Genomic DNA, 27,407 nt, shown 5'->3' with positions numbered 1-27,407 from the left:
CAGACCTTAATTAACCTCTTGTTTTCTTGCACATTTGGATCTGAAAAACAGTTTGCTTGCTGCAGGCATCAGTTGTTTTTTTAGTTTGTTTTGGATTGTTGTTTCAGTTTGTTTGGGTTTTTTTTCACATCTTCATCAGACTTCAGAATAAATAATAGAAAACAATGGAAGCAGTTTGAGCTTCTCACAATGCAGCTGTTTCTGATTAAGGCAGAGCCTCCAAAAGGAAAACTACCATAATTCTGTCTTTCATTTCTAAAAGAACAGGAGCCATTGGGGGCAGGGAGAGAGAAACAACCCTCTTAGATTGTGGAGTACATTATGCACTCATTGTGGACAGCATCTTGAACTTCAGTTTCTGAAATAACACATTCTAAAAACATCTCTCCAAATCTATTTTTGTGCATCCCTAAAGATGATTTGAATAACACAAAAATGTGTCCAAGAAACAGTGAGGAAATCAGAGCCCAGTGGACTTTGACACCATTGAGATTTCCACATGCTGTAATTCCTTTCAAAAAATTGACAAATGTTAACAAACAGTGCTGTAAACATACATTGAAGTTTTACAGTCTACTGGCAGGAGGGTAATAGGGCAATAAACTCCAGATACATCCTGAGCTGTCTAATTTTCAGTCTATGTGTTTTCTTCAGTTTTCATATACTGCTACTTTACTGAAATATGTCACCTGGGATGTTCAATAACTGTCTTCTAAAAACTAGATCACTCAAGGGACTCAGAAGGGAACATTTGGCTCCATACACCATGGCAAGTCATTCTTACAAAAGGAAAGAGAAACATTGCAGCAAGGGAGTCTGAAAAATGTTCAGTGTTAAAAAAAAATAAAAGCCAAAATCCAAAAATAACTTGTCCTACATAGCTAGCAGCCTGAAATGATCCTGAAATTAACTTTCTGCATGTAAGACAGACAAAAACCCCTAAGTTGCAGAAGAAATCACAGGTGATCAGCTAGGCAGCTCATAAACAGAAGTTTTGCTCATAAAAATCCACTAGAATGTTTTGAGGATGCATCTATCACTGACATCTTAGAGTTGAGGTCACTGGTCAGGAAACCTTCAGCAAGTCTGTCCACTTTTCATTCACTCAATTTACCAGGACACCAATAAACACTATTATAGAAACTCTGAATGGAGAGGCTCCCAGTGCATATCATTATTCACAAAACCTTACAAAATCTCTATAAAAGAATATCTGGGTCAGTTTTGGGGTAACTGTGGAGCAGTGACACCCATTTCTTCACTGTGCAAACAGGCAACATGCTATGATGCTCATTTCTAGTTAGTTAACTGAGTCCTGGCAAATGACAGGGACCAGAAAAAACTGGTTCCCCATCCATCCCCATAAACTCACCCTTTCTCTCCAAGAAACTACTTGAACCAATTTGAAAGACAAAATTATATTTACACTCTTATAAGCTGTTGAATCAGATGACTTCAAGGCCTAAATGGTTTCCTATTTATCCAGCTTATTTGTGCAAATTATGTTCACATTGGTAGCAATAAAATATACTAAACATCTGAAGCTCTGAGCAAGAACATTCAGGCAAGGTCCTAGTTACCCCGTAAATAACATATACAGTAATGTGCTGTTACCACAACAGGAAGCCACAGCAGTGGTATAGGGAGCTATAGATACAGAGCTCCCTAGGGCACGTTCTGGTTATGTCTTTACCAGCATTACTGAGCACTGAACTGTTTGCCATTGCTTTAACTGTTATTACCTCCTTTTATGCTATTTGTAGCTTCCCTTGCTTGTTGATAAGCTGTCACAATGCAGTGGTGCATGATAACTCTGAGAAAAAGCTCATTTCCATGATTTGATTATGTGTTACAACCGAGTTTGACACCCACTCATTTCAAGGCCCCTAAGACAACACAATTACTGTGTTTATCTGGGAGGTTTTCCAGCCTTCTTGTCACCATTTATAGCAGGATAGTAATTGGCCAGTTTTACTGCTTTCCTCTGTGTTGTTTTAAGGGATTAGTCATGGTAGCATCAAATCCTAATGCTTAAAAATGGAAAGAAAAAAGGTATTAGGTCATTCAGTCCACTTCCTCAGGGCCAGTGCAAGACTGTTCTGTACAGTAAATTCCTGGCAATCCGTACAGTCAGGATACAAACAATCCCAGTGAACAGCATGCCACCTTTTTCCTGGGAAGGTCGCTCCACCATTTAGCAGATGTCATTCTAAGGATGTTTTTCCTGACATTCAGTCTGTGTTTCTTTCCATTCTTCCTAGTGACAACTGTTTTGCACTCATTTGTTCTTAATTACCATTACTTGACGACTGATTTATAGCCAATCATATACTTAGCTTCAGCTGGCCTTTAACAAACTCATTAAAGGCAGGAAACATTGACAACAAACACCTACCTTTTTCCTTCCCAGAAGATGCTCTTTTTAGTGTTTCTGTTGTACTATAGTTTGTTGCCAATAAATAAGATACACTGAAAGACATCTGGTTTGGCACATGCTTATCCCCAGGAGAATGAACAAAATTCAGAATTTCTGTTTTATAAAATTTAATTTTATTCTTTAAGGTTTTGTTTAGAAAATAATACAGGACTGCAAGCAAGCTTGGTTGTGCAAGACACCAGATGCACAGGAAGTGGAGAAAGCTCACACACACTATTTTAAAGGCTGATATCTTGACATGACATATAACACTTCTGAAGGATCATCTTGGGAAAAGAAAAAGAAATAAAACTGAAAAAGTTCCAGAAGCACAAGACAACTCACTTAAGTAAAACAGCAGGAAGGAAAGTGAAAAATAAATTCAGATAATTTAAAAGTAAAAAAAAGAGGGCAGAATTGTACTTTCTAGGACTGTTTGTGCTTTTATATGTTTGTTGATGTCTGTAAATTGAATTATTCTAAATATATTTTTGCCTGTGTGTGTACTAATGTCCAAGACCAAACTACAATCCTATTCTGGTGACATTTGTTCTGTATTTTGTGTTGTTTTTATTTTGTTAAAAAATTAAAATGTCTCTAAGTGAAGCAGGAACAATTTTTATTAGAGGCATTTGCCACACCAGCACTACTATGAGACTGAACATTTTAAAAAAGGCCTCCAAGTACTACTCACTCACTCTTGTATAAAGATCAACAACAGACTGCAGCCTAATTCTTGCTATGGATTTAAGACAAGAAACTCCCATCATGCTGAGGTATATACACCAGGCTTTGCAGTGTGCAAAGCCCCCACTTAAATGTAAATGATTGCATGAAGAGCCAAGAAGATAGACTGGTCCTTCATTTCTGCAAGAATAGCACTGCTTCTGTCCTTACTGTTAAAGAAAAATAAGAGTAACAAAACCTACAAGGCAGAGCATACTCCAAGAGCCAAACAAATACTTGGTCTCTGTGGAGAAAAAGAACAAGCAACAAAACAACCAAAAAGGCAATCTCATAGAACTCATAGAATGGGCTGGGTTGGAAGGGACCTCAGAGATCATCAAGTCCAACCCTTGATCCACTCCCGCTGCAGTTCCCAGCCCATGGCACTGAGTGCCACATCCAGGCTCTTTTGAAATATCTCCAGGGATGGAGAATCCACCACTTCCCTGGGCAGCCCATTCCAATGTCTGATCACCCTCTCCCTAAAGAAATTCTTTCTAATGTCCAACCTAAACCTCCCCTGGCACAACTTGAGACCTCTTGTGCCCTCTTGTCTTGCTGCTCAGGTTTTACTGCTTTTCCTCATTATTTTAGGCTCCTTGGGTTCCTCCCTGACAATCTTGCACCTTGTGAATCTTCAGTTTGAAGTGATGAAACTTTTTACAGTAGAAAACTTACTACAGTGGATTTACAGTCTTTTTAGTGAAACAGACTCAAGGTCAGCCCCACACTGCTTTAGACAATGTACTTGTGTGGGTGATATTGGCTGAAGACCAGCAGGAAACAGACTGCAAAGCATACAATTTACAACAATGGTTAGGAAATAAAAGGTGTGGTATAAGATTCAGCACAGATGCCAGAATTTACAGTAAGGTTGTTTAAATGAATAAAGAATATCATATAGCTATCATATCTTTAAATTAAGCAGACAAAACCTCAAAACATTTATCTGTTTTATAATATATATAATATTATGTTTTGTACTATATATTAGGGGAAAAAGCAAAACATACACTCAGCAAGGTCACCAACTGTCAAAATTTTGCAACGGGGGCATAAAATCCTTCTCAATGTTATGTAGACAGTAGAATGATATAACACAAATGGCTAGAAAGGATCAGCATATTTAGAACTAACTTTATCAGAATATTTAAAGCACTACCACAAAGAAAAAATAAATACATACCTTAATGCAAAAGGGGTTCTAGATCTATATGAGAGGAGGAAAAGCCATTAGCAGGAACACATTTTTTCACATATGTTTCACATACAACCTGCTGTTCTTAGAACTGTTACAGATACTAATATCATTCATCTTAGGGGCTTGGAAAACTACTTTACTGGTAGGTGCTGGTTCACGAGGCATTCTGCAATCCCTGGTCACAGAGCACAACATAAATTAATTATAATTCTGTGTACATCATAATCAATGTATACAAGTACACACCTGGCACTTGTTTAGATTCTTTCATTTCTTTTATATCTTTAATATAGAGTCTTGCAAATGCAGAAAATACAGGATCCATTCCCCAGTGCAGAGAAGGTGTCTCTTCTTCATACTTCTTGGACCCAGACTGCATTCAAAACCTGTGACCACAGAAGAACTTGTAATTATTTCCTACACAGGTAAAGAGCTGTTCACTTGTGTTCCAACTGAATTTAAAAACAGCTTGTAATTTTATACACAACAACACAGCTGAACTGACAGACACAGGAAGTTATCTAATAAAATGTTACTGTTGTGTTGTGAAACATTCAAAATATCAGTAGGGATGATTTACTCGTAGTACTGAGACTCAACAGCAACAGCATTTTGCCCAGCTCCTTCCAATGAAACACAACTTCTGGGATTTCCTCTTTATATCCCCATAAAGAGAGAACCAAATATAACAGAAGAAGAGGATTGTGGAATACTAACTTGTGACTTTCTGTTCACTTGATTATTCCCCCCTCATAATTTTTTCCCCCTCATCATGACATTCCCCTCATTGTTCACCCAGTGGGAGGGGGATGCTTATTTTAAATGCAACAAAAGCAACTGGACCTTATTTGGGGTGTATAGGCTCCCATAATTTTGTAATTGTTACTTTTCCCTTTTCGCTTTTCAGATTTTGCAGTTTAGTGCCTCTTATCTTCTGCCATTACCAAAGCACATTCTCTACTTATTGGAGTTGCTACTGGGAAAAAACCAGCACTCAATTTGGTTCCCTATGGGAATTGGGAAGCTAGATATACTTTCTATTGGCTTTTCCTATGTGGATAGCTAAATTGTTCCCATAGAGCTTTCTAGGACACCCTCAATGAGTGTCAACTGTAGGGCAAAGGTGCTGCATGGACTGAGATTAAAGGGTGTGTAACAGAGCTTAGATTTGGCAGCAACAGCCTCCTGAGGGGTAGTGGGTCCCTACTATGCATTGCTGGCGATCTCTGTGGGAGGCACTTCTAGGTACTGGTGTAGAGGCAACATGCCATGAATATCATACCAGCATCTTGCTTTGAGTAAGAAGAGATTGGGTTCTGCATGATTTCTGTTTTCACACTTAAACTCGAATGTGAGGCAGAAAAACAGGGTGTAGCACAACATGTTAAGAGCATTGCTAAGACCTATGCTACACTGTGAGAAGAACTGTAGATGATAATTATATTTAGCTGTGGTTTTTTTTTTTAATTGTATTTTAAAACCAACAAAATGTTAGTGATACTTTGACCTTCCTTAGATTGGTTATTATTTTGTGAATGTTGAAAAGATTTGACTTAGTCAGATCTACCAGTCACCTCACCTTCAAGTGACAAACTGAATTGTTTTATTTACACCTGCATTTATGTCTCTCCCCTCTCCTACAGGCAGCTCCTCCCAATCTATTCCTTTTGCACACACCATGTCTACTCAAAAACACCACACCATCCTCTTCTCACTCAAGCCTTCCCATGAAGCACACTTTTTCTTCTGCTGAATTGCAGACACTACTCAGTAGCAACCTATACATTAAGCTGTTAACTGTGTGGTCTTAATGCAAAGCTTTTATTCCTCCATATAGCAGTTCTCTGGCTGCTTGTCGTAGTCTGTCAGAGTGAGACCATAAATTTTCCCAAGCAAATACGATTTGAACTGGTATTTTACTTAGCTTACTTATGCTGCTGTGATTAACACTTCCATAAAAATTTAGCCCAACAAAAGGTCATTGGGAATGAGTTCACACATCAATCAATAGACATACATACTATAGTCCCTCAAGGTTAACACTGAGTTTGAGTAAGAGAAGGCACCCACTTGTCAGTGTCAGCCTGTTTCCTCACTACAAACGGAAAAAAAAATATAATTTGGACCTTAATGCTGCTTCAGTCCCCCAACTATACACTGTTAGTGGCATTTCTCCACAATAAACATGGATACAATCACAATCTTGTTCTCCAAGATATTTTATACAAAGCAGCATTTCTTTCTGCACCATGCCCTGCAACTTCCTCCACATGGTTACCAAGTCTGTCATAGCTCAGCACCTGTTTTTTCTTCAGGACAGATGGCAGAGTGAGTAACCAGCCAAAAAGAATTGGATAAGAAGCCTGACTTTTTCTGGTTTTTATGAACAGCAAATTCTTGGTGTAAAATGCAGAAGTCATCCCTGCAGATGTGTACATTTGAGGGGAAATCAATGAAGCAGCACCTCTGGAGATTAAAAATATCTGCATTTTGATATTTCAGTAAAAAACTGTCAAGTCTGAAATGCACAAATGCCAACAGATCACCACCTACAAGTCCAAATAACATTTCTGGCTTAAATGAAGCCTCTCCTCAGATCTTTTACTGAGTTCCTGTCCTGAAGTGAGAAGGATTTCTGTAGCAAAAGCTCTTTCTCAATTTCAGAAACTACTGGGAGCTAAATCTTAAATTCTGGAGCTTCATTCTATCTTCCAGAAGTTGAGTTACAGACACTCCGTTCACCCCAGGCTGGGACAGTGAAATCACACTCCAGCCACTCACTGACAAGCACATGAACAGCACTGAGAAGAGCAGCCTTTCCTTTGCTCTCCCTGGTCCCAACAGCCCTCCCAGCACCTGCCACCACCCAAAACGGATGTAATTTTCTTTCTTCCCTCCCAAGTGGCCAGTTGGTAGCTGCATTTGAGCAGTGACTATTTAAAGCTAAAAGCTTGTGGCCTGCTGGGAGGAAAAAGATATTTACTGCCTCCTGGACTGCTTGCCTCCACACACTCCTATTACAAGCCCTTCCTTCTCATGGTGTTAACAGCAGTTGTCCTGTTGCTCCTATAGCTAAGGAAGCAAGTCAGAACAGCAATTCTTTCAAAAATGCCTATTTTTCAGTTGGTTTGCAAGCTTGTTTCAGACAGATTGCTAGTATTAGAAAACATAGTTCTTAGAAGGCAGATAAAATTCTTTCAGTCAATCTCTCTTCTGCAATAATAGTATCTTCCTGTAACTTTTTAAGTTGGCTTTGCAAGTGTCTGCACCCCAGGGGTGAATTAATTACTAAGTCACTCTGGGGAAAGTGTAACTTTCCATTATGATGGAAGTGTTTTCAACTATTAACTGGTACCATTGATGATGTGCTATCAGCAAGGAAGATAACAGCTACTCTTTACAACGAAGATCCAAGGGGCAAATAGCAGGCATCGTGGAGATGCACAGCATTATAATCAGTGAGAACACAGATAGCTAACAATAGACAATTCTGAACAGAAATTATTTGTACAAACGTTTAAGGATTAAACTGGATTTTGCTGAAAGATGGTGATAAGCCTTAGCAACATAAACAATGCAGAGTCCAAGCAAAAGGTCATCCCTTTATGCATTTTGTTTTAAATACAGTGTAATGACCTCATGGTTGCTTAGTGCAAGGAATTCCATCCTGCTGCAGAAGAAAAAAAAGTGAGAGAAGCATCTGGTCCACAAATTTATTAGATGCAACATACCTGTTTTCAATTTTTATCTCTCTACAAAATAACTACAAATAAAATCTATAAAGGTATAAGCAAAACCAAATAAAATTAAGTTCTGCTATTTGAACCACATACTGGGAAAAGTATTCTGTTTCAAAGGCAAAAATCTAACTTTTTCTCAGTAGTTATCTAAATAGAAGTAAACAAAAAGCCTCAATTTGAGATTATGGTAGACACCAACCTATTAAAACAAGGCTGCCTCTTTCACCTGCTTCTATCAATGTTAGCTTTCCTGACTGGAGTGAGAATTAAATGAAGCCCATAATCCTCAGAGGTATCTTGGGAGCTCAGTAAGCTATTATCCTAAAAAGGAAAGAAGGGAAACCAAGGCAAATCAGCAGCCTTCCCAACAATGCCACCACTCAAAACCAAGACCATTTTTTAATTCCCTCCCAAGCAGCCTACCTAGTAGCCTTATTAGAAAAGCCAATAAATTTCTTGGGTCCTAATATTCCCTGTGTTCACCACCTATCTTTCTTAAAAAAATTAAATAGTTAAGAATGTCTTCTTCCAATCCTAGTGAAATGGAAACCCCAAAGTGTGCATTAAAGTAAACTGCAGAAATTTAGCTCCTTCTGATCCTTCTGCCGTGAAGTACTTGCAGGACATCTTCCTAACTAACCTAGAAATCAGCAAACCACTCAGACCAGTAAACAACTTGTATTTGTTTGTCAGGGACAGCTGTAAGCTTACCATAAATAAGGTAGTAATAGTGCACACAGTCAGGAGGCTTCACTTGCTATTTGTATTTGAAAGCTAATGGATAATCTCTTGCTGAAGCATCCTCTTCAACTAATTCTTTAACCTGTTTTGAGTGAGGGGAGAAGGAAGTCTATGAAGATGATTAATTCTCTCTGAAAGCTCTTAATCACCCACAGTGCTGCCGGAATGAGCTGAACTGCTGAAAATACATTGTTTCACTAGGAGAGATGGTTCTCATTTATTAGTGTGAAATAAAAACACACAAAACTAAAAATAAATTACTTTTCATAAATAACAAGACTGCTGCTTGGAAAAACTGTGGTATGGAAGAAGCTTTGATAGCATGAGGATTTCAAACAGATTGCTGGCAAGGGAAATTTCTTTGACAGATATAAGTAATTTACTGATCTAACATAAAGGAATTTGAATTCACTCAAGTTAACTAACAGAGCAAAGAGAACAAAACCTAGCTCACCCCAGTTCAAGGCAACACAGCTTTTCTACTTCAGTATAGCTGTGTAAAAAAAATTGGTGCCACTTCTTGAATGAACATCTTAAAATTTCAAAAATTTGCGTGGAAGTGGCAAGCATTGGTTAATAACTTTCTTAAGCCCATGTGGCTTTCTGTGAACCCCATGACAAGGTTAACTCAATTTCTAGAGACAAGTTTTCCTGCCCATTTCCCTCCCTCCTGTTTTAAGTTAATTTATGCATCTGATGTAAATTAAAACAGCCTCTGGAATAAGATCAGAATTTATATGAACATTCATAGCACAAATGATCACTGCATTACAATTAGAGTTCAAAATTGTTATGCTACCATTTGGTCTAGCTGTACAGTTGTGAAAAAGTTTTCAAAATAGTCCTAGCATTAGATTATGACAGACCTGTTTAATGTTCTGAAATCAACTAAAGTTTTTTCTTTGCTATACAAATGAATGTGTTAATTATATATGAACACTGTGCTTGAGATAAAGTGTACAAATAGCACTGTTGTTGGTATATACATATAACAGAAAACTGAGTAATTTTGAAGTCTCAGATCCAACAAGGACCATAATATATTTTGTGAACCCAACTAGAGACAGATTATTCATTTGCAGCTCTTTTGGAAGATTGTGACCTAATTCTTACTCTCCTTAGAAATATTAATAGCATTAACGTGAGACCCATCTCTGTTTCTAGACCTGCTTGCATTTGTTTATTGTTTGGTTGGTTTTTATGTTGGTCCACAGAATTGGTTTTTTTCTCCTCCAAATAAAGACTCTTAACACTTCCTGTCTGAAGGCACTTCTTGTAGAGAAATATTTGGATGTTCCAAAAGACAAATGTCTGCAAAATGAAAGACAACAGGAAAAAAAAGCATTGAGACTTTATATCACCAGCATCATCTCTGCTACTGGGGAAAGTTTGAACTCTTCCCATGTAAGAACAAAGATTAAGTTATACTTTTCTAATGCTCCTCACTCACTCCTCTTCACCAACATCTAGGAAAAGATCAAAAGGATGGGGTTTTTTGGTATTCAAAGGGGTACAATTCTCAGATTTCAATTCTTTGAATTTCTTTTGTAATTGTGTCTCCTCTCTGAGGACTAGAATTTTCATACCTGGAATCAAGCATGGGATTTCTTAGATTACAAACCCCACAACTTTTATAAATGCTAAAGGTGTGTAGGTATTTCCCAAGACAAATTGTTCTGCACAATCTCTTACACTGCACTCTATGAACTTTGAATGAACTAAAGAGTAGTTTCTTCTCAGCTAAGGAAAGATGCTCATCACCCTTTATCTTCAGCTGCTAAACTCCATTAGTATCTGTTAAAAATTCAGAGACTTTGTCCTCTTAACTTTTGGATTAGCAGTTTTGTAATTCTCCAAGACTGCTCCAAAATAAAGAACACTTCCAGATAGTGCCTCTGAGTTCTTTGCTAGGGATAACTTTTGCCCATTTTTAAAAACTTTTCTAATTCAACAGAAAGGAATCAAATGGATGTAACATCATTAAGATTCTTGAAAGACAATACCTCACCCACTGTTGTGGCTACAACTTAACATTCCCTACATGAATCACTGTCACAACTAAAAAAGTCACTACTATTTCCAACTTCTTAGTATGTAAAAAACCCCATACAAACAGCCTTTTATAAACATATTTGTCTCCTTAACTACATCTGAATACATGACACTCCCAACCTCATACTACTTAAAATATGGCATTCCTGTATACTGCATACAAAACAATACATTGTAGCTCAGCCACAAGCCACAGGAATTATTTTTCTGATAGGTAACTTCATTTTCTGCTACAGAAAATTCCATCAACTAAATGTAATGGGCTCAATTGGCTGAATCCATATATATCACATGGTGTGATATATAAAAAAGCTGAACAAGAAAAAGATTCCAGGGCATATCACAATACTGTTTTCTCAAAAGCAAATGGTAGTGCCCAAAGTTTGCACACACTATTGTCCAACACACAATAGTCACTGTTTGCCTTAACAATTGACACACTGTTACAGATCACTGGTGCTTTACTGAGATGCTACATAAAACCAAATTCTACTTTACAACACAGAGTAAACTATATTTTTGCCTCAAAATTTAAAACTATCTAATGGCTTATAAAAAATGTAGGCAAAAAGAGGAGAACATGATACATATAGAAATTATTTTAAACATGGCTGTAATAGAAAAATAACATTTTTAAAGAAAAAATGCTGTTTTCTCAGTAAAATAGGTTTAAACTTTAATGTCTAGTTCTGCACTAATAAATAGTTGTTAACTCAAAGCCTAAAGTTCATTTTCCCTTTTTGCTAGTCAATGTATCTCCAATATTATGCCACTGCCACCTCTCTCATGTGATATTACTAAAGAAGCAGTTGTTGTCAGTGCTTTTTGTCAGATTGTTCCTTTTTTGTGTCTGTGAAATGTTCCCTACTTTTAAGTATGCTATATTTTTAATAATAGTTGTAGAAGGCATAACACACTTCCTGCTTATGATTACCACACAACCAGGACTGGGTTTGCTGGCTGGCCAGCTGTAATAAAAAACAGAGTTAAAAATAACTCATTTTCATATTACTGAACAAGTTATTCAGCCCCAAGTTTCCAGAGCTGATCAGAATCACAAGAGAACACAGCATCTATTCTGGAAAAAAAGACTTCTGGGAAACAAAGAAATTCAGGATTTGCAGAAAGAAAAGCAGCAATACATGTGGGTTTTCTTTACAGCCATTTTTTGTGCCAGTATTGACTCAAACCAACACCTAGATGCAAAGCTATCTTTATCCCTTAATAAATTTCTAATCCTAGGTGCTATGTGAACTAATGCAAATTTGAAAGCCACAAACAAGAAGAGCAAATCATCTCGTGACTCCTATGCAAGAGGAAAAGGTCTAATTACCATCTACAGGAAAGACAAACATGATGAAGCTCTTGTAATATGTGCTCTCATGTGACTTAACTAAAGCTTTTAATGTCCATCAGGAGGAGGCTCTGCAAGTTTTAAATACTTTGTGTTCATGTAGTTTTGAGAAAATATAATTTGCTTTAAGTGAAATATAATCTCAAATGCTTAAAATAGAAAGAATACAGCATAATGGCCAAGAGTAGTAGCATTTTAATTGTATGTTACTTTAAAAGAAATCAATACTCTAGATTTATTCATGAGAGGTTCTGTGAAAGATTGTTACAGTAATCAGGATACAGAGGGAAAGAATTTTTATTAGACTACTGTAATAAAAATACACCAATGGAGCTTGGTATTTTCATACAATTTGAGAATTCCTATAAGAGGAGGTTTTTTTCAGTTAAGTACAAACTGAAAAACATCCAGGCTTCTTGAAAAAGTTTATCTGAAAGATAATCTGAATTTTTAAATTGCATTTGTCAACTACTCAATAAAAAGAATGAGGTATGTCAGTTTCAATATGTTGACATTTTCCATTAAATCTGAGGTTTGCTTCTCACTCAAAACCACAACTTACCCCTCCAATTATATATGACTGCTCCCAAATATCAGCCTTTAAGTTGGTTTTCTTGCATTCCAACTAAAAATGAGAAAAACGTTTCTTTTTTTGTAATAACTTCTGTTAACACATTAAAGCTTTGAACACTTTTGACCCACTATGTCTTGAAGAAATATACCTGATATATTTATATTATTGGTTTTTCTTCTGACATTTCATATAAAGAGTATTCCATAAAACAACAATTTACTTAGAAACATTCAGGTAATTTGGCAACTTTATATTTACTTTGACATCATTTCCAGAAGTGCTGCCTGACACCAAGAGAACTGCACTGCAAGAGTTCTGCCAGCAGTGGTATCAACAGGGAAGATAAGAAGAACCCTAATCCAAGTTTCCAGGACAACTCCCCTCAAGAAAGAAGTGATAGAGATTGGTATCTACAATGGGAGAGGGTGGACTGCTCTCTGAAGATACCTTTCCCCACTGACTACTGACAATGCTAGGCCAATTTAGGCTAAACACCCAGATTTTTTCTGAAATGATAATTACTTTAATCCTATTCTTCAGCACTTTAACACTTTTTTTTTTTTTTACTATAAATATCAAGTAATACCCTTGTATATTGAAGCTTCCAAATGCCACGTGTTTCTATGGCAATTCTAAAGATTAACTTGTTCTACAGTAATGCTTAAAAAATGTAGTCATGTAGTGTACTGTTTCCAGGTTACAGATAGGAGCCCAAGCACTGACTCTGGCTGCAGTGATACTGGCAAAGTCTTGAGTGTTTTTACCTCTGGTATAATTCTTTCCTCTTTGTTTTCTGTATGATTTAACTACTCCTGTTACTCATATCAGAAAGACTCACAAAATAGTAAGTACAAAACTGAGTCTCTTGTTCCTTTATGAAGAGAGCTTTAAAATTCAAATGCAGAACAGAACTACAAGTCTCTAAGCTACAGATCTATCAAATATACATTTAATAGCAGGACTTCAAGAGGCTGCATGCAATACAGTCCTTGCTCTTAAGGCTTCCAAGAATCAGGTATCATGACTTAATGCTCCTTTGAGGAAAATGTACAGCCTTTTCATCCATCCTCTTACAGCATACAGAAAGATTTTTTTAGCCCCCTTTTGTATTTCATTCTCCATCTTGTCATAAACATGGTTTATTAACTGATGATACTGCTAACACCTCTGTACTTACCACCATTAATTAAGAGCATTAGGACACAGGAGTTGGGCACAGTATAGCAACAGTAGAGGAGTCACAGAAATAGGACAAATTTTAAAACTTGGCATGTACACAATGCTAATCATTTAGTGAAAGGAAGAAAAGAAGCATTTCCATCAATATGCAAGATGGAAAGAGACTGAAAGCACCACAGTATTTAAGACCCACTGAACTGAGGCACTCTTATGGAAAGGCAGCACATTCAGAACAGCAGGAAAGGAAAAACGGGTGATTGAGAAGAGAAAAAAAATGCCAGGTATGAAAGACTACTGAAAATTTCTCAAAAAGCCTGAAGGACTGAGGAAAGTCAGTAAATCTGTGGTGAAGTATAAGAATTTAATTTATAAAATCCAGAACACCAAGGAAATAGGAGTCAGATTCAGAGAGAAGCAAGGCAGCTTCTGGAAATAACTTCAGGTACAGAACACACAATGTCTTGGCAAAAATCAAGAATGCAAGAAGATCATAGTTAATCCACTGCCTTCCTTTTTAAAGTTCTGAACCTAGACCTTAGAAACTAAATGAGTCCACTACAGCAGAAAATATGAAGTTAGGAACAGAACAGGGTAGAAATGAGAGCCTATAGAAAAAGCATTGGCATATAATTGGAAAATATCAATGAAAACACCACATACATCAAGTAAAGAAAACAAAAGGGACAGGGTTAAGTGCCAAAGGTGACAGACAGATTAGGATGGATGAAGCAAGAATTATGCCTCAGAATTAACCACAAACGAGCCACCTGTGACCTTACAGCAGTTCAATGAACTCAAACATCAGAAAGAAGATTGGAGGATCAGTGAAAGCGTGGGTGGACAAAGTCAAGTCAATATAAAAATATACCATTAAATATTTTGAAAGAACTGAATATAGGATATAGGACTACAGAGAAAGGGCAATATATTCTGTGAGAAACACATTTCAAGTTAAATTTGTGAAGCAATAATTTTCCATGACAATAAACTGAAGTAGAGCAGTTTAAATGACACAGAAATAGAACTTAAAGAGGACCAGCAGCCAGTGTAAGGAATGAGGAGAATGGGAATGGATGGTGGTATTAAGCAGCAGAAAGTATAAAGTAGACCTCTAGATCTCAAAGAGATAAAAAAGACTGCAGTAAAGAGTGACACCTAATTTTAAGCAAGTATACTTGATGCACAACCAAGACAGTTCTTCAAAATCTTTACTCTGACATTTTAAGGGAGCACTGAATTTTCAAAATGCATTGCATTAAATTCCTAAGGAGAAACTTTAATATACTTATAGCTCACTTTTACCTTTTTATCCTTGCCATCTGGAAACATTTACATTTGCTAAAACTTGCTAGCAGGAAAAAAAAAAAAAAAAAAAAATCACAAAAAAGAAGGCTATGTGCAGCCTCTCCATACCAGGAAGTCAATGCAAATATGGAAGGATTTGCTACTAGCACTTAACCTTCACCTTGCAGAGTTTATTTTTAGGATTGAGTGGCAAGCTGTAACTCCATAGTGAAAGAATAGGGGAAAATTGAGATTGAGACACAGTTTTCCTTTCCAGATATAATGTTTTTTATCTTGAATTACTTGTTAAAGAGTAAGCAAAGAAAATAGAAGTTAAAAGCAAAATTTTACTGCTAGATTAATTGCTCTGTGAGCCTTTCATCTTTTATTATCACCATTATATGAAATAAGAGCTCTCTTGAATAGAGAGACTATCACTAGAAAAGCCAAAAGCAACTCATCTGTAGTACCTTCTAATATTTATTTATTGGTAAGCTGACACTGCCATGCCTATTCTGCTCCAAGTGAGCCTGTTTAATCACACATGGTCAAAACAAACTGCTACTTTATACAGATGCTGTATGTGAACTACTTATATAGTAAAAAAATTATTTATTTATAGAGCTGAGAAAGAACTGGGCCCTGATATCCCAGTCTCCTAACTGCCAGCCTTATTAAGCTAGTGAGCTCAGCTATATTTGTTCACAAATAGCTCAAGTAATTTTATTTTAGGTTCACATTTATTTCCAGTTATTATTACAAATTCTGACATCCACAAATACATGCCTCCATCTGACCACCCCCTGCTGCCCTGTGACATTAACCCTGAGGCTATAAAAAAGCTAATCCTGCATGGATACAAGGATTTCATGCTATGGCTTTGGATTTTTTTCCCTATTCTCTGTCTACTAATCAGTTCAAATAAACAGATGGAAATTTGACCCAAAGGATTTTTTATCTAAGAGAGAGCTAGTTAAAATTGAAATATTTAAATATACAAATTATTATTAAAGCTATAATTGTCTTTTAACGCAAAAGAAAAGTGCTACAGGGACGAAAAAGGAATTGAATTAAAAAAATTAAGATTCCAGAAGCTAAATTGCTGCTGGTAACACTGGAGAAATCTTATCAATTGCCTTCTTTGTTATTGTATTTAATCCAAACTATTTGCATGAAACTTGCAAATTAAGTTTAGAAGTGCAGCCAACCAGATAATAAAGGAGAAACAGTTCATTTGGATTGCAGTTGTTTCTTGGTATTAGTCTTACACACATGAACATCTTGGCTTTAACACCCTCCTCAACAGTTCCACATTTTGTGGCTAAGCTGTCTGAACAAGGGAACCACAAAGCCCAAGATCACTTTTGAACAACAGATGCTAATTACTACAAGTCAGGACTGCTATCAAGTCAACAAGACTACTTGCCTTTCAGGTCTCTATTCATGGAGAAGTACTACCTTTGAAACTGACTGTATACAGACTAAAGAAATTAACTCATGATACACATTGTTTGATTGATAAACTCTTCGTATCAGGGGCCATCTCCTTGTTCCATGGCAGTACAGTGTGTTCCAGTACACTGTGAATATTATTAGCACCACTAAACACTCAATATACAATGACAACATATTCTTAAAAGGCTTCTACCTCAACATCCTTCAGCTAGGAAAAAAACCCCAAAACAGTAAGCACATTATTTCAGTTCAGTTCCAGGCTACTTCTGTGTCCTTACTTCCTTCTGAAGTACTAATCTTTGTAACTACAAACACCTGTACAATTATATGACTCTAATGCTGAAATCTCATCCTTGACTCAGTCCAGCACTTTCAACTGCTGAAAGTCACATTTCTTTCAAGGAGTCTGTCGAGGCTGCCATATGATCCCCACAACCAGTGCATCTCAACGCCTTACATTATTACTGCTGACTTTACACCAGGATCACCTTCCCTGGACAGCAAACTACTGTCACGCTAATAAAATGCAAACATGATACTTAATATTTAGATGCTTATAATTCTTTCTAAATTCCTGGTAACTGCAGGCACTAAAACTCACATATGAAGGATAAGGCATGAGATGGTTTTCACAGGGTGTCTGTCTCACTGTCGGATCTCTCAGGTCTCACATCACTGCCTCAGCTGCTGTCCCCACTTCCTGCCTCCCACCACAGCCCACGCTTGGCCTCCAAAACGTCTGCTAATTGCCCCTTAACCAGGCAATGCAAACGCCTCTTCCTTTCATGTGAAGAAATACTACACGTTTGGCGGCATATAAACAACACAACTATTAAAATATAATCAAGGTTTGACGAGGGACTCAGTAGTGGGAAACTTCAAGCCTGATCCACTGATTAACATCTCACAAGATACCAAACGTGGAAGGTATAAACATCACACCCTGCTCTGACTGAACTCTGAAATTAGTAGCGGGTTTATGTGCTCCGACACATAAACAATACAGTGTTTCGACTTTGGCTTTTGCTATCAACACCTTCTTCACAAAACCATTCCCAAGCTCAAATCCTCCAGGAAGCACCATCTGCCACCGCAAGGCTCCGGGCAGACAGACGGCCTCGCACCCACCACAGCCCGGAAGCAACGCGGGGGTAGGAGCGAGGCTGTGCCAGAAAAAGGAACTCGAGGCACCCAACCAGCCCTGAAAGGAAGCTGTCCCTCTGCCTCGGAAACACCTCACTCTGCCCCAAGGCTGGGAGACCTTCCCTAGACGGGACACTCGACAGACAACGAGAAGAGCGGAGCGTCCTTCAGGACGAGCAACTCAGCAGAGCACGAAGGATCCCTTTTCCACACAGCCCCCCGCGGAAGCAACTACCCGAGGACGAAAAGTCACTTCCCTCTCGCCACGGCTGCGAGCACGCTCCCTAAGGAACAACGAGAGAAAAGGGACGAGAACTCGCACCCCCTCACCCCACACACACAAACAAACGCGGCCTCCCTGGCCCTGAGGACGGGGGATGAGGCCGCCCCCTCCATCTTGGGCCCAGGCTCCAACTTACCCGCCGGAGGCCTCGACGCGCTCTTATTGGCTCGCGCCGGCGCGTCACGTGGTCATAGAAAGCCCCACCCCTTCCCCGCCGGGCGGCCGTTGGGAGGGGGCTGTCGGTACGGCGCGTGCGCCTGCGGGAGGGATCGGGGGAAGGAGTCGGAGGGGCGGGGGGGGGGGGACGGTGGCGCGCGTGCGCTCGCGCGGTATCGGCGGTGGCGGCGGCCGGGGCGCGAGGCGGTTCCGGGAGCGCGGGAAGAGGGCGGGAGCACGGGGCGCGCGCACGCGCCGGCAGCGGGAGGAGGAGGAGAAGAAGAAGGAGCAAGAAGCCCCCCCTCCCCCTCTTCTCTCCCCCCTCCCTTCCCTGCCCCGCCCCGCAGGAAACGGTGCCGCCCGGGCCCCGCGCTGCGTGAGGGAGGGGGAGCGAGCGAGCAAGCAAGCGGACGAGCGGGAGCGGGAGAGGGACGGGGTGGGGAACGTCGTCTTCCTCCGTGCTGCCATCCCCGGGACACCGCAGCGACCCGCTCCCTGAGGGCACCGACCGGGAGCCAGAAGCGGGGCAGCCCCTTCCCCTCCCTACATCCGTCCCGTCCTCTGAGGCGGGAGCGCCCTCGGCGGGCAGCGGGGTGACCGTCTCTCCCCCTCCCACCTCTGCCCGGCGTGCAGCCGCTGCCACCTTCAGCGGGAGCCGTGATCCTTTCGCCGCCCCCCTTCTGCTCCTTGGGCTGCCTCCTCCGCCCCGCCCGCCGCCGCCGAGCCGCCCGTCCCGCGGAGGGAGCTCGGCACTTGTTGCTGACGCGATGGCCACCGGCCCGGCCGAGTAGGCAGGGACCGCCGAGCCCGTCGTGGGAGGGGACGGCAGCGGCTGGCGTCCAGGGCCCGGCCTCTGTGGGGGGCTCCGGGGAGGACCTCGGAGTGTTGTTTCCTCTCAGCTCCCGGTGGTGACGGCTTCGCAGGAGGCGTGAGGACTTTCCCCGGCCCTCGTGGGTATCGCGCCCGGCAGGACCGCCCGCACCGCATGGTCACGGCCGGCTGAGGGGGCACCGCCGGACCCCGCCCGCCCCCTCCCGCCGCCCGGTCGCACGGAGGCAAAATGTCCTTCTTCAACTTTCGGAAGATCTTCAAGCTAGGGGGTGAGAAGAAGAAGAAACAATACGAGCACGTTAAGAGAGATTTGAACCCTGAGGAGTTCTGGGAAATCATAGGAGAGCTGGGAGATGGTGCTTTCGGTAAAGTGTTCAAGGTAAGGGGCAAGCGGGCGACTCAGATCACTTGTCGCCTTGCTTGTAGCTAACCGATGGTTCGTTGTATTGCTTCTGAATTCAAAGCTTGCCTGTCTTGTCACCTTGGGATACCTGTTGTGAGCATCGAGTTTCCGGAGAAGTTCGTCAGGCAGGTGAGGGCTGTGCCCAGCTGCCGCCCTGACGGAAGGGCCGTGTCCCCAGCCGTGTCCCCGGCTCCCCTGGGGTGTCGGTCGGGGAGTGGAGCGTGTGATCCGGAGAGGCCTCTTGTCCACAGAAGCTCATGAAACTAAAGATAGAAAAAGACCTATTAGGTCATTGTCCCGCCTTCTGCACCACCCTACCCGTCTGAATCCCTCGCTTCTCCTGTAGTTTGTTTTTTTTGGACTCGTGTACAGCATGGCTTCTAACCTTACAAAAACTGCATTTTCTTAGGTGTGAGGCTAATTTTTAAGTTTCTCTACGGAAAGAAGCCCAGGAGCAGTAAAACTGGGTTGTGTGCCTTGTGCATAAGCTTACAGGGCCAAGCTCACATCGCTTTTAATAGGCATTCTGCTATCTTGTTCCATTGAATTAAATAGTTGTGTTATCTTGGCTTTCTCTTCGTGGCAGAATTCCTGTATTGGGTCTCCTAATATCTCTCTGCTGTTTGACCTTTAAATCTTTAAGTATACTGGTACAAGTAGTGTTTTTAAGGACGCTTATCTAGAATTTATCAAGACAAGTAGTGTACAATGACAATGATACAACAGGGCTAGTGTTTGATAAGACTGTAGCTCTCAGGCAAATCTTTAGTTGCTTTTCTGCTTTCTAAAAGGGCATTAGTGCTTTACGTGTGGTCCAGGCTTAGTGTGTAAGAAACATCACGGAGGATAAGCATGAGAGAATTGGGGAACTGACATGAATTGAGACCCTGGAGCTGTTTTTGAGTCTAGAGAAAAATAGTATGAGAAAGAATAGCATTTACAGTGTTCCTGAGAGCTAATTCGGTCAAGAAACGTCTATATTTAGAGTACTGCATTTGAGAGTTTATGAAATCCGGGTACTTGTGAGACCTGTGCTATTTTTGGTAGAAGTTACTTTAGATTTTTTATTTTATTGTGTTTGTAAATGTGAACAAACGTGCCACAGTTAGTTCAGAATGCTAGTGTGTTTTTTTCACCCTATGGATTTGTGTCAATGTTCTATTTTAAGAGCATCTGGTTTATTTTGATGCTGGTATAATATGTAGTCTAGATGGTGGGCTCGCCCCGCCGTGGTCCTCAGGAGTGGAAGATTAAGACGTCTGGGAAATATATTTGAAGTTGATATATCATAAAGCTCAGTGACTGTAAAAACAAAATGTTGTCTCTAAAGGCATTTGTGTAGTAATAAAGGTTTTCTTTTAAACTTCACAGGGGAGTTTTGATGCCCTTTTCATGAATATAATGCTGTGTCTCATAGGGATGACTGGGGAAGCCTCGAAGATACAACACTGAATTTGTTTTCCTCCTCCCCCACATGCATTTTCCCTCCCATCTTCAAACCTCTTTTCACTTCATGTTTTGCTGTGGGCACATCTGTGTTAGCAGCAGTCTGTAGAGGAAAGTGGCTGAGCAAGACAGTTTTGTGTTTCAGAGTATTTTATCTCCAACAGGAAAGTTTTTTCAGCTGGGTGTGATTTTTCACTTTGAGATTAATTTCTGAATGTGAAATGACAGCGTTAATTGTTGAAATTGAATTTTTTAAAATTAAACCATATTTTAAAAAATTTAGTCAGAACTACACATGCAGTTATCCTGGTAAACTTGTTGAACACAGCACTTATGAAAACTAACACGTATTTCTGGAAAAAAGTATTTTTAAAAGTTATAAAAAAAAGTCTCCTACTGCATGTATTCAGCAGCATTCATTTTGGTTCCACCTAGTTTAAGGAGGAGGATCAGGCACAGGTACAAACTGTACTTGTGTTCCTGTATCTGCTGTTGATTGGAAAGAAGCTGTTTCAAAAGCAGGGGCGTGTTAGGTTTGTTCTTAGATGTACACCTCAGATGAGAAACTAAAAGAACAGTGACCTCAAATTTTGGAATCAAAACTATAAATTAGAATGAAGCTGTCAACATTTGAAAGCTTTGTCTTTAATTAATTTCAAGTATGGGGGATTTGGAGGTTTTAATTTTGCTTGCGTGGTGTTCCTTTGTGTTTTGGTGCTTGTTTTTGTTGTTTTTTACCCAGCTCCCTGGTGTAAGTTACGTTTGCCAAAACTACATTTGCCTTTGTTTAAGATACTAGGAATCAGTGCATGACAAGGTTTTGGCAGGTATATGATAAAATGGAACTGCCAGATTAAATAGGGCTTTGTATGCTTTGGTCTTCTAATAAAAAATAGCTTAGGTTGGTTACACGCTATGACTTCCTTAGAGAAGTATTTAGTTTAGTTGTGTAACTCATCTTCTGGACCAAGTATCAAATATCTAAGTGAAATCTCAAAAGCAGCTCTTAAATGAATCTGACAGTAGTACTATGAAGCCTTGCTGATTTAATTATTTACATTAAAAATGTTATGTCTAGTGATAACTAGTTTTGCATACGGAAGTCTTAAGGGCATTGAAAACGTGTGATTCATTGCTCTTCTTCCCAACCAACTACAAGGGTCTTGCTTTTTTTTTTTTTTTTTTTTTAAATAACTTAGCCAGGTTACTAGAAGAGCTTCTTTCCTTTGAAGCTGTTCTAGTTTTCTCAAGCTTTCTTAGCTCTGACAGTTAATACGTTTGTATTTACTAGCTTCTAAGTAATGTTCAGAAATACTCTTAAGTGTTTTGACTGCTGTTGTGAGTCTCTTTGATCAGAGGAGGTATCTTGGTGCAGGCTACCGATGGCAAAGGTTGTGCAGGACTTTTGATTCCAGCCCTTTTCAGCCTCTCCAAAGAGGCCACTTGTAGGCTGTTTTCTTTTTTGCTCTTGATTAATGAATAATGGTGTAGTTTTCCTTCTTCAATTTGTAGACCCTTGCAGTACTTCAGTGTCAGGTGATGGTCCTTGTAAAGAGAATTTTGAGGTTGCTGATGATAGACTTTTTTTCAGTCTCTTAATTGCCTTTCATGGATTATTTAGATTTACTGAATGGAGTGCCAGGGTTTCTGATAGCCAATGAAGAATTGTATTAGCTTTGGAATCTGATTTCAACTTTGAAATTTGGCAGTTGTACTGCAAACTACTCTTTTTATTTTATTTATTCTCTCTTTTTTTTTCTTTTTGCCAAAAAAACCAAAACCCCGCAAAAAACCAACAAAAAGAGAAAACCACAAAAAACCCCCAACCAAACACCACCCTCCAAAAAAAAACCCAACCCCCAAAAAACCCCAAAGGGAACAGGTTGAAACAGCCCTTGATCAGGTTAAGTCCCCTGAAAAATCTTAAGCTATTAGTATTAAAATTAATTGTAATCAGTATGCTTTAGAAATTAGTTACTTGTTATATCATGTTACTTTATTGTGTATTATATTGCCCTACTGTATCAAATATCAGTTCAGTGCACATAGTAAACATTGCTTTAAGGTAAGTTAGTGTGAGCAAGTGTTAAAAACTTTGATCAGATTTAAGAGACTTCCTAAATTCCCAGAAGCTGATGAACAGATGATGTGAAAACAGACCTTTAAAATGCATAATATTTTCTGTAGTTCTTCATAAAGTTATTGATTGAGAATCTTTCCCATACAGATACCCATACCTAATTAAAATGCTAGTGTCTTCCCAAGTTAGCCTTTTGAATTGAAGTTCTGGGATTATATTTCAGTAAAAATTGCTAGCCTTTTCTGATAATAAGAACATTGTACACTACTATCAGAACACCTACATTGAGGAAAGCCATTTTCCTATAGGAGTAGCATCTGAGCCCTTCACTAGGGGATACTCCTGCAATAAATTAATGGCCTTTTGCCCATCGTTATAGATACTGTACCAATTTCAAGTCTTCTATGGGAACATATTCTATAGTGGTAGAATATGTGGCATTATAATATATAGATACCCTATATATTATCTATAGAGATATGTAGATTATGTATTAATAGAAATTGTCAATTTTTTATTAGAGAATTATTTGGAATAGTATGGTTTTGAGCAGAGTTAATGCTTCTTAGTTTGAATTGGAATTGCCCATTTATACTATCCTATTTATTACCCTTAGTCTAAGACATTGTATGTGTTCTCTTTACAAAATTATCAGAGGAATTCAGAAAATCAAATGTTTGTATTTACTGTATAGTTTCTAAGGAAATGTTTCCAGCTCTGTGGTTTTACTGGTGCTTGGTTAAAAAGCTTTAGGCTCAGTGAAGAAATGTTGTGGAAGCTGATAGCCATAATTGTGGTGAGCAGTGTTACTAAAGTGCATTATCTTTTGAAAATTGCAACTACATTAGGTACTCTTTACTTCTGTTTGCAGTAGTGGCCAATACAAACTCATCCCTGGCTAGTGATAGTGATAGCAGACTTCTGATAAGTGTTTCTTCAAGTCCCATAAACTAATGATGTTGCTTCATTTATGCTAAGCTTTTGTTTCTGTAGTTAAAATAATCTTACCTGTAATGAACCTACATTATTTATAGGAGAGCTTGTTTTTACCTTAATGCCTTCTGCAGCAGATATAAACAAATACAACTTTTAAACAATGATTTAATAGGACTAGACCAGTTTATTTCTATCATTTAATGATAGTGCAGCCTTAACTTCTTTTATTGCTCAAAAATGCACTGGAATATGATCTGCTTAGAAGTCTTTTATGGTTTTTGGTGGGTTTTTGTTTGTTTGTTTGTTTGTTTTTGTGTACCAGTAATATCATAACACTTTCTAATACTACAGAATACTTTAGTTTAGTCTGACCTGAAAACAAAATCGGAGCAAAGCAAGGAGAGAATTTTTAATTTCCTAGTTTTTGTCACCTTACAGCACATCAATCTAAGTAATTCCTACACTTGAATACTGCAACTTGAAGTTACATTCATGATACTATTGTAACATGCTGCCTGCAAGGGTGGTTATTTTTTACATTTGTACACTTAGAGGAATAGATTTTGACCACTTACTCTTCAAGCTCAATCACTGGTACATTGATTTTTGTCTGCTCTTTATCTTTTGATGTACCTGGTGTCATTAGCTCCTAATTCTGTTGAAGAATTTTTTGTAAGTGTTGGAATTCATGAACGTTCCTATTTAAAGACACAGTTCCCTGAATGAATCGGTGCAGAATTTTTTTCAATTTGAGTTCAAATTGTTTGGTATACCTAATATATTGTGTTCTCATTTATTTTCATTCATAGCTGACTGTATATGTTGACCTCTGATGAAACTGGAGCAGTACAATAGTACAGTTGTCCTCAGGAGATCTGCTCCTAAGTGGCACGTTGCTTTGTTTAATCATAGAGGCATTAGTAGTTAGAGAAGAGAGCTGATTTACCCTCAAGAGACTAATGTACAAGAAGGCAATGTTCAACTTTAAATATTTAGTGTAAGTAAAATAGAACTCGAGCTTTATGTAAAGAATAGCAGGAGTGTCTTCAGGCTGCTGTGCATGGTCTGGATGAGCTGTCTGACTGCTTATAGAAGGCCATGATTTTGGTCTTGCTGATCAGCTTGGTGAGTTGCTCTATAATGTTATCTTTATTTTCACACTATTGCAGTTTTAGCATGTTGAAGATACTAGATAAAATAAAGGCAGCATCACTGTTTTAAATAAATGTGGCAAATGTGTCAAGGAAAAAGCTTTGCAGAACACTTTACACCTATTGCCAAATTTTCTAAAGAAAGGGGTAGTGCAGTAAAGGAACCTGTAGATTGTAATCTTAAGATAACTTACTAGTTTTAAATGGCTACTTGAAGAAAGTGGTATCTCCTTTCCATTTAATCTCTACTCCAAAGGCAGTACTCCAAAGAAGCACATGTTCCATGTCTCACTTTTTGGACATCTTTAAGTCATTTGGCTTAAAATCAGCATTGCAATACTTAGCTTATGAGTAATGTATTGTCTGTCTGTTGCATACAGAATTAAAACTGCAGGCAAGTTTGAAGGATAAATATAGAATGCTCATGATCACTGCTTGGTGAGACAGTCATCCTTTCCAAGGTGTGAGCACAGTTACATAAACTGTTTAAAACTGTAATTAAATAGGAAATCATTGTTTGATTTCATTTATCTCTGTTTACAAAAGTTCGTTTTATTTCATGTTTCTTATCTATTTGTAACTGTGTAAGTGCTTGGGCTCTTTGTTTCTTGTCTGGAGAGTAAAATTTTGGATTTGAGGCATAAGCTAAATAAAAGTGTTTAATATTGCCAAGAAGACTGCAGATTGAAGCTCCTTTAAGATGTTCTAACTTGGTGGAATAATATTTCGTATCTAAGTCAGATGCAGTCTATTTAAATAATTCTGATACAGGCCCTTAAAAATGTTGCAGATCTTTTTTAACAGGTTTTGTATTTGTAAATTTATATAGATTTATAAAACATTTTGAGCTTAATCTTTGGCAGGGAAATAGTCCTCTGCTAATACAGTCCTCCAAGCAGCATTATGTGCTTATTTTGCATAGCAGCAGCTCACAAGTTAATTTCTGTGGTGATCCAAATTTTAGTTTTGACCACCCCATAATTGATACTGTAAAAAGAATTTGTTGGATTCATATTTGCAAATGCCACAATCCCAAGTTTGGTGGTTTGTTTTTTTATTTGTTTGTTTTGTTTTGTTTGCTTTCATTTTTTGCTGTTGTGTTTTTGTTTCTATTTTGAGAATTTTTTAAGAACATAAACATATTTTTCATCAATGACAGCTGTCTCTGTGTATAAGAGGCAGCATGTAATTAATCTCTGGTTGAGATGTTAAATGCACTCCCTTAGACCCAGGTGTCTGACGTGTTGTTTATGAATACTTTTTTGGTCTTTGCTTCTTTGTGCTCCCCCAACAACCATCAATTATATTCAGATTATACATGGAACTGATGAGTTCATATTGTCTCACCTCTTGCCTATTGTCTTACTTTACAGTAGCTGCCAAAATACTCAAATACAATGCTTGTTCTGTCTTTTTATTTGGTACTGTTTGGATTGTTCCAGTTTTCAATGTTTAGTGATGGAAAAGCCATGAAATTTGCAGTTGGAAAACAAAGCGGACTAAAATAATAGCACAGAGCAAAAAATCAAGTTATATTTTATATTTTTCTCCAAACCCATGTAAAATACATATTGTAATTTCCTCTATCTAATTAATTTTCAATGGCTTTATAACATGATGGCAGTATGGAATGCTTGAAAGGCATTTTAACTGTCAAATATGTCATATGGAAACACATTTTTTTGCACTCAGAAATGGTAAAAAATCTTTTCAGAAAGAAAGATGACCTAGTACTCACAGAATGTGTTTGAAGGAGGTGAAATAATAAAAATGTACTCAATAAAAGTTAGTAGGCTACCTCAAACTCCTGTGCAGTGATATTTATACTTAAACAAGACTAAAAGGCTTTACTGTAAATGTAAATTTTCCATTGGCATTTCAGATGTTCTGTTGAATATGCTCTACATTTCTACATTCATGATACAAACCAAGTAAAGTACATGCAGCAGAAGATTTAGCTAAGGCAAAAAATTCACAGTAAAATATGGAAGATGATTTGTATATTGAATGCACCTAGTTTAACTCATATTTTGTTTCAGGTGGACATACTGTTTCTTAAAGCGGTTCTAAAAGTATGTACAAATAAGTTGCAATTTTTCTTGTTAATTTTTACTTGTCTGGATTAAGACTGGTTTGCAGAATTAGGTGGGATTGCATGTGTTTATATAGAGAGCTTAATGAAAAGCAGCTAAGAATGAATGGCGGTTTGGAAGCTAAAAAAAAGACAGCCGTGTTTATATTTTTGAGCAAATTTTC

General features: G+C 38.6%; 2 protein-coding genes across 6 annotated transcripts in view; one reads left to right on the top strand and one right to left on the bottom strand.

The window, feature by feature from the left end:
* The window catches only part of STN1 (STN1 subunit of CST complex), a 46,486-nt gene extending 28,083 nt beyond the window's left edge, over window positions 1–18,403 (bottom strand). The window contains exons 1-2 of one of the 2 annotated variants that reach the window (XM_071748339.1): window positions 18,285–18,403; window positions 4,590–4,729 (exon numbers count right to left, since the gene is read on the bottom strand). In XM_071748339.1, the coding sequence (XP_071604440.1) occupies window positions 4,590–4,722 (133 nt within the window). In that variant the 5' untranslated portion in view covers window positions 4,723–4,729; window positions 18,285–18,403. Of the gene's footprint in view, window positions 1–4,589; window positions 4,730–8,282; window positions 8,539–18,284 lie in introns of those variants that run through there. The other variant, XM_071748340.1, reaches the window with a different exon arrangement.
* Window positions 18,404–18,572: 169 nt separating this feature from the next.
* The window catches only part of SLK (STE20 like kinase), a 50,660-nt gene continuing 41,825 nt past the window's right edge, over window positions 18,573–27,407 (top strand). For 3 of the 4 annotated variants that reach the window (XM_071748327.1, XM_071748325.1, XM_071748324.1), the window contains exon 1: window positions 18,573–19,514. In XM_071748327.1, the coding sequence (XP_071604428.1) occupies window positions 19,365–19,514 (150 nt within the window). In that variant the 5' untranslated portion in view covers window positions 18,573–19,364. The remainder of the gene's footprint in view (window positions 19,515–27,407) is intronic. The other variant, XM_071748326.1, reaches the window with a different exon arrangement.

The sequence above is a fragment of the Heliangelus exortis genome, chromosome 7 (assembly GCF_036169615.1).
Source record: "Heliangelus exortis chromosome 7, bHelExo1.hap1, whole genome shotgun sequence".
Taxonomy (NCBI): domain Eukaryota; kingdom Metazoa; phylum Chordata; class Aves; order Apodiformes; family Trochilidae; genus Heliangelus; species Heliangelus exortis.
Note: the sequence above shows the minus strand (reverse complement) of the source record. Positions and strands in the feature narration are given on the sequence as shown.